Source organism: Mercurialis annua, linkage group LG7, assembly GCF_937616625.2.
Source record: "Mercurialis annua linkage group LG7, ddMerAnnu1.2, whole genome shotgun sequence".
In the NCBI taxonomy this organism is placed as follows: domain Eukaryota; kingdom Viridiplantae; phylum Streptophyta; class Magnoliopsida; order Malpighiales; family Euphorbiaceae; genus Mercurialis; species Mercurialis annua.
This window is the reverse complement of record NC_065576.1, coordinates 49,798,849-49,813,856: the sequence shown is the minus strand read 5'-3', so window position 1 is coordinate 49,813,856 and position 15,008 is coordinate 49,798,849. Positions and strand designations below refer to the sequence as shown.

General features: G+C 29.2%; 2 protein-coding genes across 2 annotated transcripts; both read left to right on the top strand.

Moving 5' to 3' along the window:
* LOC126655838 (uncharacterized) lies at positions 1 to 800 on the top strand. Its single transcript, XM_050350161.2, has one exon. The coding sequence runs from the start codon at positions 206 to 208 to the stop codon at positions 701 to 703; it is 498 nt and encodes a 165-aa protein (XP_050206118.1). The 5' UTR covers positions 1 to 205; the 3' UTR covers positions 704 to 800.
* Positions 801 to 3,801: 3,001 nt separating this feature from the next.
* LOC126657314 (uncharacterized) lies at positions 3,802 to 6,496 on the top strand. Its single transcript, XM_050351983.2, has 4 exons — positions 3,802 to 4,416; positions 4,468 to 5,080; positions 5,210 to 5,823; positions 6,068 to 6,496. Exons 1-4 carry the CDS (start codon positions 3,802 to 3,804, stop codon positions 6,494 to 6,496), a joined length of 2,271 nt encoding a protein of 756 aa, XP_050207940.2.
* Positions 6,497 to 15,008: the final 8,512 nt, after the last annotated feature.

Genomic DNA, 15,008 nt, shown 5'->3' with positions numbered 1-15,008 from the left:
GTTTGGAAAATTGAATACCCCATATTATATACATAACCTCATTAACAGGCAATTTCTTACTTGTAACATAACTCCACCTTGAAATTTCCCTTAATTCTCACTCAAGGAACACTTAGAACCATTACTATAAACTAAACTCAGCCATAATTTTCCACAACCATCTCTGTCTTCTTCTTTTTCTTGAACAAGAAAAGGAAAACAAAAAATGTCTATGCAGCAACAACAACAGCCGGTTGTTGTTTATCCAAACACGATGACCGGGCAGCAGCCGCCCCCCACGGGGCCTTTTCCTCACTCTCATCACTCAAACGGATCATTCGGCACAGTTTTTATAATTCTTGCTGTGATTGTTGTGATATCAGGGATTGCTTGCTTCCTCGGCAGGGTTTGCAATAAGCGAAAAGGCGGTCAAGATCATGGTCATGGTCATGGTCATGGTCATCATCAAGAAAGATCAAAAGAGCAAAAGAAACCCAGTGGTAGTGCAGGTGAAAGCCAACAGAAGAACCCTAATATTATTAGAACTAAAGAAAGAGGAAGGGAATTAGGGGATGTTGAATTTGGATTTGAGAAAGGATTTGCAATGCCTCCTTCATCAGCTGCAGATGGACATCAAAATCATCATATGAATATGAATGGGGTTCACATGAAAGGTGAAACTTTTAGTGTTGATCATGATGCCCAGCTCAAGCATGGTCCATAGGATCATGTGCCTTACCAATTTATTAGTCTGTTTCGTATGAAATTTTTACCCTTACTTTCAGTTTGATATCAAAATATTAATTTTTATTTCGGATAAATTCAGGTTATTGCATGATGGCATGGCATATGATAATTGAACAAACATTACCATCTCCAATATCATACATTATGTTCTAATTTATCCAAAGTACCATATGATAATTAAAGTTTTTGTAATAAATTGGTGCTAAGTGTAAAGATTTGATACCACAAGCTAATAACTCTTATTTTTATGTTGGTTGGCCACAAATTACAATTTTTTACCCTTATTTAGTCTCAATATATATATATATTCTTCTCTTTTGCAAGATTGGTTTATCTCAATAGTTACATGCGTATGGTATGACAGGAACTGACTGTGAACATCATATAATATGATCATAATTAGTTTCTAAACCCTGTGAAAATAAAAGTAGCTTTTAACCATTCAAAAACTAGCACAAAGTAGTGCTGCCATTCAGCCATCAGCTAGTTGTTTTCAGTTGCAAGTATTAGTAGGTCCAAATCTTTATACCAATTTCTTTATTTTTCTTTTAAATTATTTGAAGTGAATTGCATTCCAACTCTCTCAATTTATTAAAAACTAACTATCAAAGCGTCAAAGTTTATATTTGAAATTAATCATAATTAATTAGCTCGGCTGATATAATAGATGTTTACATATATACGTATTTATGGTCCAATTTTTTTGATCCAAATACGAGAAAATCATTTCTTGTAATTAATCTAAAATATGAACCATTCAGCAACTGATTTCCTGATTTCACTTTGTCAACCAAAATCCAAACTCTAGAACAAAACCAAGAGATGAATTAATATATATGCCCAAAACTATCATGAAATTTAAAAAGATATAGTTTGGGTAAAATATACATTATATTTAAAAATAAAATAAAAGTATGACCTTAGTAATGAATATAACTGATACAATGTATACTATATTGTCTAAAATATTTATCAATTCTATTTAAAAAATTAGATTATTTCATAGTATAATATGATTTATAAAAGTTGCCAATTTATGCTTAGCTGAATTTATCAAGGGCCTGACTTTTAGTGTCGGAGTTATTGGGTTCAAACCCACCTTTTGACGAGTCCATGATCCATCCGTTATTAACAAATAAATTGAGAAAAATACATATTTACCTAAAATACAAAAATAATATGTTAATATACATCAACACGAAAATCTTACAAAAAATACATCACGAATTTAAACCTTTTATTTTTTTACTCTCCGCACTTTTTTAATTAGAAATTTACTACCACTATATAAGCTCATTAATTTCACTAACAACGAAGTTCCTTTCTTTTCTCTCTCTTTTCTCTCTCTATTTTCTCACAGCTCGTTTTCAAGCTCTCTGTTTTGGAAAAAATTTCTCCGATTCTGCAAATTTTTAAATCCAGATCTCTTTAACAACTTCCAGATCTCGAAAAATAGTTTGTTCCTCATAATCTGCTCGAAAAACAGCTCGTTCTTGAAAAAAACAGAAATTCTTAAAGGTAATTGATTGTACGATTATGAATTTGCTTTTTATATTATCTCCTATTTTTTACTGTACGATTATGAAAATATGATGATAAAATTTTGAATTTTATCATAACAGTATACAATTTCGTGAAGTTTATGATAATGTAATGATTTGATTATAACCTTATCATATGATAATATCAATCTGATACTTATATGATAATGTAATGCTTATATGATAATGTGATGCTCATCTGATAATCTGGTATTCATTTGATAATCTGATATTCATATGATAATCTGATACTCATATGATAATCTGATACTCATATGCTTATGTAATACTGTGATATTCATATGATAATGCATCATATGATAATGCATCATATGATACTCATATGATAATGTGATATTCATATTGATACTGTGAGTATCATATGATAATCAGATTGTCATATGATTATCATATGAGTATCTGACAGTCTGATTATCATAACAGTATCTGACATTCTGATTATCATATGAGTATCTCTCATTCTGATTATCATAACAGTATCTGACAAATTGATTATCATATGAGTATATGACAGTCTGATTATCATAAGAGTACCTGACATTCTGATTATCATAACAGTATCTGACAAATTGATTATCATATGAGTATCTGACATTCTGATAATCATATGATAATGCATCATATGATACTGTTATGATAATCAGATTATCATATGATTATCATATGAGTACCTGAAAAATGATAAACATATGATACTGCACCATATGAGTATCTCACACTGAAAAATGATAATCATATGATAAATGCATCATATGATAATCTTATGATAATCTGATATTCATATTGATACTGTGAGTATCATATGATAATCAGATTGCCATATGATTATCATGTGAGTATCTGACAGTCTGATTATCATAACAGTATCTGACATTCTGATTATCTTATGAGTATCTCTCATTCTGATTATCATAACAGTATCTGACAAATTGATTATCATAACAATATCTGACAAATTGATTATCATATGAGTATCTCTCATTCTGATTATCATAACAGTATCTCACAAATTGATTATCATATGAGTATCAGACAGTCTGATTATCATATGAGTACCTGACATTCTGATTATCATATGAGTATCTGACATACTGATTATCATATGAGTATCTGACATTCTGATAATCATATGATAATGCATCATATGATACTGTTATGATAATCAGATTGTCATATGATTATCTTAACAGTATCTGACAAATCTGATACTCATATGATAATCAGATTGTCATATGATTATCATATGAGTATCTGACAGTCTGATTATCATATAAGTATCTGACAAATTTGATACTCATATGATAATCAGATTGTCATATGAGTATCATATTTGTCATATGATAATCAGATTATCATATAAGTATCTGACAGTCTGATTATCATATGAGTATCTGACAAATTGATTATCATAACAGTATCTGACAGTCTGATTATCATATGAGTATCTTACAGACTGATTATCATAACAGTATTATCATAACAGTATCTGACAGTCTGATTATCATTTTTCAGGATGGAAATTATTCAAGTGCTAATGCAACATGATGGACAATGGACCGAAGATGGAAAATATACTAACTTCAAAATAACTGGAATTTTATTGGAAATGAACTGCACATTCAATAGTTTTATTGAATTAGTATATCAAAGTTTGCAAGTTCAAGATACTGAAACTGAATTAGACATTCAATATCTGATCAGTGATGATTATCCTCCAGTCAAAATAGAAGATGAAAGGAGTCTCAGATTCTATATACAGTTAAAGAAGAGTGAATTTAACTTCACAAGATATCCAATCTGCATCATATTGAAAAAATCTATCAGATTTATGGAATCATCATCAGAAGCTGCAAACAATTCACTTTTTGATCATGAAGACAATATAACACAACTGGATGAACAGTACTCGAAAGAAACAGAAATGTCTTATTCAAATTTGGATATGATTGAATATGCAAACCTTCTTTGTACACTTCAAGAAAATCTTCCGGAAACAGATTTTGATGAAGACCATGTTGCAACAAATCAAGCAAATCAGAAAATAGAAGAAGGAGGTATATTCACAGATAAAGAAACACTAATATCAGAGATGAGCTTATATGGACTAAACGAACATTTTCAGTTCAAGGTACATATCAATATTTATTATCATATAAGTATTATATAATTATCATAACAGTATCACAAACTGATCATGCATATTATTAATAAATTACATGTCCAAAAATCATGCAAAAGACAGTATCGTTTAAAATGCGTAGATGACCAATGTGATTGGAAATTTTATGCCTCAAAAATTGGACATACAAAAATGTTTCGAGTTCGGAAGTTCAACAATTATCATACATGTTCATTGGAGATGAGAATGGGGGATCTGAGGTATGTCAGCTCAAAAACCATAGCAAAAATAATAAAGTCAAACTTGTTGGATGTCAAGACAGTTTACACACCTAATGACATAATTAGAGACATGAGAAATGATTATAGCATTAAATTGGATTACTGGAAAGCTTGGAAATGTAGAGAAATTGCACTGGAACTTTTAAGAGGAAAACCAGAAAATTCATTTGGTCTACTACCAAAATATCTTCACATGGTGAAACAAACAAATCCAGGATCAGTTGTCAGCTTACATAGAAATGTGGATCATACTTTTCTTTATGCATTCATGTCACTTAATGCCTCAATAAGTGGATGGAGTCACTGTATGCCTATTATGGTTGTTGATGGTACATTTTTGAAAGGACCATATGGAGGTACTCTGTTTTCAGCTTCAACTCTTGATGCAGCAGGTAAATTAAACTCATTATCATGACAGTATCATCCTATTATCAATAAGTTATCAGTATGATAAATCAGCATGTTTTTATTCTAATTGTTTTTTCAATATTAATATTTATTTACTAATTCTGATTTTACAGGAAAAATATTCCCTCTTGCCTTTTCAATAACAGATTCAGAAAATGATGCATCTTGGAATTGGTTTTTTAGACAAATCAAAACTGTTTTTGGTGTAAGGGAAGGAATGTGTATAATTTCAGATAGGCATCTGAGAATTAAAAATGCAATAGAAAGTGTGTTTGCTGGAGAAGTTCAACATGATATTTGCTTATATCATTTATTAAGTAACGTGAAAAGCAGATTCAAAAAGGATCAGAAGACAATTAAAGACCTGTTCAAAGCAGCAGCAAGAGCTTATACAAAGGAAGAATTCAATACTCATATGGCAGAAATAAGCAACATTAATCCAAGAGTTACAGCTTATCTCAACGACGCAGGATTTGCTAGGTGGGCGGTTTCACATTCTGTGAACAAAAGATACAACATAATGACTTCAAATACTGCTGAGTCATTTAATGCAGCAGTAAATAGAGCAAGGGAATTACCGGTTACGATGCTTATGGAATACTTGAGATGCTTGGTTCAAAGATGGAGCTACAACAACAGAAATATTGCTAGAGGAACGTTCACAAAATTGTCTACAAAATATGATACTCAGCTAAGGCAAAACTATTTAGATTCCCTCAAAATAGAGGTACGAATACAATTTTAAAAAATATTTTGTTCACAGTTACAATTATTTTCAGCTTATCATGCTATTATCATCTACTTATTATCTAATTATCATCTAAGCATTATCATCTCATTATCATTGCATTATCATCTACTTATCATCTAAGCATTATCATGCTATTATCATCCTATTATCATGCTATTATCAGCTTATCATTCTTTCCATGTTTTTCTTTTAATATTTAAAATTATCATATGTATATCAGGTACAGCCATCTGATGATGACATATACACTGTTACTGAAAATGGTCATTCCTCTACTGTTAACATCAAGGAAAAAACTTGTGCATGCAACAGATATCAAGAAGAAATGATTCCATGTAAACATGCTGCTGCTGTATTAAACTACAAACATCAAGACCCAACTGAATATTGCTCAAAGTACTTCACAAATGAAGCAATGCTTGCTACATATGCTCAAACTGTATATCCAGTTCCTAGAGAAGAAACATGGGAAGTCACTGCAGAGGTTGAAGATATCATTGTCTTACCTCCTATAGGGAGAACTAAACCAGGAAGACCGAAGAAAAGAAGGATAAAAGGAGCAGAAGAACAAAAGAATAAAAACAAATGCAGCAGATGTGGATATTATGTACATAATCGTAAAACTTGTAAAAATGTTCCAAAAAAGTGAAAGAAACTGTTATTTTAGATTTTTAATTGTACTATTTTTCAATCAATAAAAACAATTATCATTCAATTGTATAAAATCTTAATTATCATATCCTTATCATAATATTATCACGGTATTATCATCTTGTTATCAAACAGATATAATTATCATAAAAATATCAGTATCCTATTTATTACAATGATTTTTGTTATGATACTCATAAGATCATTATCATCTACTTATCATCTAGCTATTATCATATGATTATCATTAAAAAAAATCTGAGTATCACAAAACAAACATCTGATTAAAAAAATAACAGTACATTATCATTTGAGTATCATAAACTTATCATCTCATTATCATAACATTATCATCTACTTATCATCTAAGTATTATCATATATTTATCATTAAAAAAATCATCTGAGTATCACAAAACAAACATCTGATTAAAAAAAACATTATATTATCATTTGAGTATCACAAACTTATCATATCATTATCATTACATTATAATAAAAAGTCATTAACAGTAAAAAAAAATATCTACACAACCATTTTTGTTTACAGAATAAGAAAATGAAAACATGAATACCAAAAACTAAAAAAAAACAATTCATTCAGATATAGTTCCACTCTTGATCTTCCACTTTCCATACATGTACAGATTTACTGCATAGCGCTCACGAACATCACTACAACTAATTTCTCTCGGAATAACCTTCCCTTCTATCAAGTATTCGGCAAAAGCTGCAACGTAAATGCCACAGTCTCTGCATTGTGGTATAATAATTATGTCAATATCTAATTAAATCAACATTTCAAAAAATAAAAATACATAAAAAAAAGAGTCTTACGCAACCTCTTGAACAGGAAGATTGTTAACATAAGCTACTACGAACGGATCAGTGCTTTTCTTGCCCATATAATAAACAGAGTTGAAATTGATGTCCCTTCGATCGTAAAATCCAACACATTCCAATACCAATGGAATCAATGTTGCATATGCATTCATAACAATAGCAGTATGCTTGTCATAGACCTCACTCCTGCGAGAATTGTAGATAAAAAAAGTCCTATATTCGAAACTGAGCTTAGCAAGAATCCAATGATCCTCGAATTCACCATCAACCTTAAGATGAACTGGGAACAGTACATTCTTCACATCTCCCCAAGCCCTCTTATAAACACCATCTTCACCAACAATGAAATTATACATTTCAGAAAACTGTGGTATTTCAATCACACTACCAACTTCCTTATAGATTAAATACCCATTCTGAACATACTGGTCAAAGAAATTTTCACATGTACTGTAATCATTGTTGAGAAACAAACACTTTTTCCTCAAATATGCAAACAGGCAGTCAATATGCTGAAAACAAAATAATAAAACAAACCAAAAGTAAGAAAATATAATATAAATATCATAAAAAAATCATACAGATTTTAAATAATATAAAAAACACATGTTATCACAAAATTATCATCATATTATCATCATGTTATCATAACATTATCATCTGCACTGTCTCATAACCATATATTATCATAATGTTATCAATCTATATTATCATGTAGTTATCAATCAAATCATATACTTATATAAAATAAAAATAAATGATATACTTACACTTGAATCCAAATAAGCTCCAGGCATATGAAGCTTGAAAAAGAAATCTTTAACACGAATTTCCTCTCCACCAAGCCTTAAAACTGGTTTTAAAATCTTTTGGTTGATAATAAATTTCATTGCTACAAATTGTCAAAAAAATTGTGTTACAACAAGCACATAAAGCTAAAAATATATTAAATTAAGAAAATGACAGAAAACTTACTGCTCATTTTTCTTCTTGTATGTGCCAAAACAAATCCAATCACTAAATTCAGAAAGCCAATATTGATTACAAATGCCAGCCACACTTTCAAGGAGCAACGGATTACGATTTACAAACATCACACCAACTGCTTTAACCTTATCAGGTTTGTCTAAGTTACGAACTCTTTCTAGCAAAACATATCCTGGATTTATCGAACTTTTCACACTTTTAACCGTTGTCTCCTTTTTCAAATTATCAATGGCTTTCCTTGTAGGTAGCTGTTACAGTACAAAAATAATAATATAAAGGAGCTGATTACATAAATAACATTATAATCAAAAAAACATTACCTTCAATCTCCTTCTCGAAGGAGCAGTAACCTCTTTAACTGGTATATATGTTTGAGAAGTGACATTTTCTTCTTTTACAACAGTTTTTTTAGGTAATTCAACCTTATTACTTAAAAAAGCAAGTTCAGATAACTTATCCTGCACAAATAATCAAATTCAATATAAATTTATGATTGATTATAAAAAAAACAAAAACTAAATTTAAGAAATACCTCATTTGGAATCCAGGTAGACAGAGATGCCACTATAGAAGATACTTTTTCCTCACAAGCAGCAAGATCATCAATCTCAGTATCAGCATTTTCATCTACTTTCTTCTCTACATTTATCTTGGCAGAAGGAACATCTAAATCTGATTGCTCAATAGGAGGTGTCATAAACTCATCACTACATACTTCACCAAGCATATCAACTTCAGCTTCAAATAGTTTCTTCATATTATTTGACTGATCAACTTGAACAGCAGCAGTACAATCATTTTGCTGCACAAAACATTACACATTATCATAATAGTATCACAGGGTATCATATAATTATCATCTCACACTAATTACAAAAAAACATTGCATTATCATAACAGTATCAGAACATGTTATCATAACATTATTAGTACATAAAAAACATATATCAATCATAAATCCAATCTTATCATAAAAGTATCACATAATTTTTTTAAAAAATACATTATCAATACAGTATCAATTACACAAAAATAAATAACAGTAGCCATAAAAACATTACATTATCATAACAGTATCAACAAATTATATTAAAATTACAGTATCATGAAGTTAACTTAACAGTAGCCATACAACTCATAAAAAATAAAAATAAAACAAATATCATTACATGATCATGAAAAAGGAAAAAGAGTAAAAAATTAACAAACTTGTATGCTTATACCTCCAAGCCAGATTCATTTTCTTCTCTACCCAATTGTTCATTGTCTGGAACAACCGCAGTAGCAATGGAATCCACAGAATTAATATTCTCAGCCTGCTCAAACGGATGAACGGCATTAACATTATCAACCTGCTCAGACGTCTCAACAGAATTAATATTCTCAGCCTGATTAATATCATCAGCTACATTAACATTCTCACCATCCCCAACTTCATCCATTTTCTGAACTAGCTCAACATCTTCAGTTTATTCTGTTATGTCAGGTAACTCAGCCTCCTTAGCTTCATCAATTTTATCAGTACATTGACTAGGATTGCTATTAAAAAACGCATTCACATCAAAATTCTTCTCTGAATCATCAACAATAGAAACATCTTCTGCCACATCCTCTGCCTCAATTTTTGGTTTATCATTAGACATGGATTTCACATGGATTTCTGGATTATCAACATTAACCTCAGAACCAACTGCTTCAGAATCACGTTCAACATTTTGACTATTTAAAACCATAGCACTCTCCCTCGAAAACTTGTAACTCACATCATCATCACTCACAGTTTCTTCCGAAGAGCAACTGTTATTCTCATTAACAGTCTGCAAAACAAAAAATATTAATAAAGTTAATAATTAGAATAATAATTGGAATATTATGATATTATCATAACAGTATCATAACATTACCTCAGAATCACCATCAGAAGAATTTAATTGTTCTTCAATAATATCAGCCTATATTTAACAAAATTTAGATCATTATAAGTAAGATATTATCATAACAATAACAGTTTTATTCAAAAAATGTTATCATACAGTTATCATGTGATTATCATGATATTATCAGTTAACATGAAATTATCATACATTACATAAACTCATTAGTTATCATAACATAAGCATACTATTATCATAAAGTTATCATGAAAAAACACATACCTTTCCAGATTTGTCATTAAAAATATCACTTAATTGATTTTCTTCAAAACTAACAACAGAAGAACAAATGCGCTTTCGAACGTCACGCTCCACATCAGAATAATCAGCCTTGTTATCAAAAATCAGTGCTTTCAATTCATGGACAAATTTAATGCAAGCAGACCTTGCCACTTCCAATATTTTAACTTCAGAATTAGAAGCAGAAGTTCTTGCTTGGTTCGCAACTTGACCTTGAAAATTGAGTCCAGTAACAATAAGTTGACTCGACTCAAAATCATTTGCTACAATATTTGAAAGCACTGTAATCTGTAAAAAATAAATAATAATTAGCTCACAATAACACACAAATCAAATAAGAAACAAGTTAAAATAAGAATTATAATACCTTTTCAGTTCCATCATCAAAAACTTTAAAATCAAAGTTCTGCATTTTCTTAATATCCTTCGGACTCCAACGCAATAAACGAGGATAAACAGCAACATTGCTCAAAGTACACAAGTATTCAGGCACAGAAACCAATGTTTCATAAAACCAGAACTGAATAGCATGTGGGAAACCATACAATCGATAAAAAGTAGATTGACTTAATGCCTGATGTTTAGTCCAAAGCTTGTTCTTCGTAGACTGAGCAAATAACTGGAATGAATATTTTCCCCATGGAAAATCATCATAATCTGGGCAGTCCAGCAAGTGAATGAAACGATTGTCAACCAAAGTAGTACCAAGATTACCTAATAGAAAACACTGAACCATGTAAAGCTTTGCAAACTTTACAGCATCGTCATCATTATCCCACGCAGCCTCATTAAATTTCGCTTCAATGACCTGACGGGTAATTTTGCTCTCATCACTAAAAAACTTATTAAAAAACTCATTGTCCTTAAAATGACCAGAAAACCTTGACTCATCACCCACACAAACAAGACCACTAACAAGACCAAACTCATACAAACTGAATCGCACATTCTGCGAACCAAAATAAAACCAAAGCTCAGAGAGATTGCTGTGATGAACTTCCCTTAAAAGTATGGCGTGTATGAGTCTAAGACTCAGTACATCCTCATCAAGTCCTAGAAAGGCACCAAACCTACTGTTCTTAAATGTTGCCAACTGATCTTCACTAAGCTTCGATTTTATATGCTTGATAACAGCATTGGAAGAAGCATTTCCTACTTTGCCAACAAACCGATCCTTTGGATCAAGTAACAAATCAAATGTCTGTAAAGAAAACAATTGAAAAAAGAATAAAAATTGGTATCATTTTAAAATTAAAAAACTGTGACTAGTTATACATTGCAGTATATTATATTATCAAAATGGTATCATGCTATCATAATGTTATCACTTATACAAAAAAGTATTATAAACATCATTATCATATACAGTTAATAAAAATTATCATAAGAGTATCAAAACAGAAACAATATTTTATATTATCATCATGTTATCAAACAACTTAACAGAAACAGCTAGCATAACATTATCACAAAAAATGACATCCTCTTAAAATAACTGAAACATATTATCATAATATTATCATCAAGTTATCATCATGTTATCAAACAACTTAACAGAAGCAACTAGCATAACATTATCACAAAAATGACATCCTCTTAAAACAACTGAAACATATTATCATAATATTATCATCAAGTTATCATCATGTTATCAAAAACTTAACAGAAGCAACTAGCATAGCATTATCACAAAAATGACATCCTCTTAAAAATAACTGTAACATATTATCATAATATTATCAGCAGTTAGTAAAACATTATCATAAGAGTATCAAACAGAAACAAATTTAAACAACTACTACCATAATATTATCAGTAAGATGAAATCTTATTAAAAAAACTGTAACATATTATCATAACATTATAAGCATACCAATTTATACTAACACAACGTTATCATCATGTTATTATCATGTTATCATCATGTTATCATTCGTTAAAAATTATGTTATCATTTAATTAGCAGTACACTATGAAAAACACAAAATTAATCAAAAATACCTGAAATGAATTCTTATTCAAATTATCAGTACCAAGCCTTTTCCTCTTTATATCTCTTTTAGATAAAACAGAATCTGCTTTCCTTTTACCAGCAACAGATTTCTTCACAGATTTTGATTTCTTTGTTACTTTCTTCTCCATTTTAGGAGCAACAGAAACAGGTTTACTACCAGTAGTCTTTTTTTTTCGAACTCCTACGGACCGGAGAATCAGCAGATTTCTCCATTTCTTTAGGGGGAATGTCAGGATTCTTCAATTGAATCAAGAATTCCGATAGTGTTTTATCATATTCAGTATCAGACATAATGTATAACAAACTGAGAAATAAAAAAACATAAATAAATTCAATCGGCGATAAAAAAAACTAACAAATTATCAAAAATTTATAAATGCATGAACAGATTCACAAATTTGCAATACAAAATCATTCAAAAATTCAAAAAGTAAGATAAAAACAACTAAATCAAGCATATATAACAGTAATAGATTACATAATCAAATAATAAAAACACAAAACCTAAATCTAACACAAATTAGAATAATAACAAAATCATAACCGTTAAAAAGAAACAAAAAAAGTAAGAAATTAGAGAAATCACTCACCGAAGCACAATGCAGAGGATAGAAGAAATGAAACTGGAAGATTAAACAATTAAGAACCGAAACGATGAAGAACACTGATAATCACAGAAAACGAAGCGCGAGAGAGAATAGAAGAGAAAAGAGGGAAACACGAAAAAGTGAGCAATAACTGCCCAAAGGAGTATAAAAGAAATCTTTTAAATGAAACGGAGTAAAAAATAAAGAAACCGCGCATATACACTAAAAAATGACACGTAGGAGTAAATATACAAATAGGAAAAGTGGTGGAAGTATTTTTCATATCTTTTTTTAAGGGAGGTAATCTATATAAATATTTTCAAATTTGAAGTATATTCCCTAATTTTCTCAAATAAATTTATGTAAAATTTAAAATTATAGTAATTATTTTTATATATGGTTCATACTATATTTTATTAAATTTAAGTTCATATATATCCTTATACATCTTCAAATACTATATTAAAAATATAACATTAGTTAAAAGTCAATATTACATAAAGTAAAAATATTATACTCTAAATTTTATACCCCTCCATCTTGTCCATTTTACCTTTATCACACAGTTTAAGAAAAACAATTATTGTTTATGAATTTTATAAATTTTTTCATATTTTTCTTATCATACCTCTATTTAATATAAGATCCACTTGTAATTTACTTTCAATTTACTCATTCGTAGATTTTAAATAGGGGTAATATAGAAAAATTTAATGTAAAAGTTAGTTTCTTTTTGAAAGTGGATAAGAAATTTGGGACAAAAAAATTTCTTAAAATGGACAACTCTATCGGGACGGAGGAAGTCATTTATAAAAATTACTCGTAAATATTTTGAGACATGAACATAATATTTGGTTCAATTTTCCTTTTCACAAAATATATTTTTCTATAACAAATGCAGCCATATTCCATATATATTATATATCAATTTGATTCAGTATTGGTGCAATTTTTTTTAAAAAAATTGGATTTATCCATTTTAAGGTCTCCTATTTTTTGTTAATCTGATTTTTAAATTTTTATTTGATCTTTATCTATTTTTTATTTTTATTTTTTTATTTATCTAATTTTTAAACTTTCATTTGATTTTATATAGTTTCTAAATTTTAATTTTTCTCTTCCTCATGTTCTTAAACGGATGTCTATCTATTCAGGTGTATTATGGTCCGTGAAGTTAATAGAAACAATAAAATTATTTTCATATATGAAAAGTCAATAAAACCATTTCATTAGATCATGGAATGAAGAGACATACAGAATAAAAGAAATCGAAAAATCAAAGTAAGGACCAAATAAGACAAATAAAAGTTTAGAGACCAAATAAATAAAATAAAATAAAATTAAGAGATTTTAAAATAGATTAATTTTTAAAAATCAGAAAGAAAACATTCATAAAAATCAATGTTATTTTTTCACAGTATTTTGATTATCTATGTATTAAATTTTAAATCAAATATAACCTATTACATAAAACTAAAGAAAATTCTAAAATAAATAAATACGATTATTTATGAATTAATTAAAATAACAATAATCCATTTGTACTTGATGAAATCATTAGCTTATGCATATGATATTGCGATTCAGTCCAAGCCAATAATATTGTCTGTGTACTGTTTCTGTTAAGTGTCCTTATGATTGTACTGCTTGTTTTATGCTTTTTAATTACCGTCCTAATATTCCTTTTTACCTAATACGCTCCCTTTCCACTGCCCTAACACCTGTCTACCACGCGGTTCCTCCCATTTTAAACTTTTTTTAAAATATTATAAAAATAATTTCTAATGTATTACTTTTATTATTTAAAATATTATGAAATAAATCTTAATTTTTTCAGTTTTTTTTTTTTGCATATTATAGCCAGATCCGTTCTATAGCGATTTAATGCATACGTGACAGAACAGAG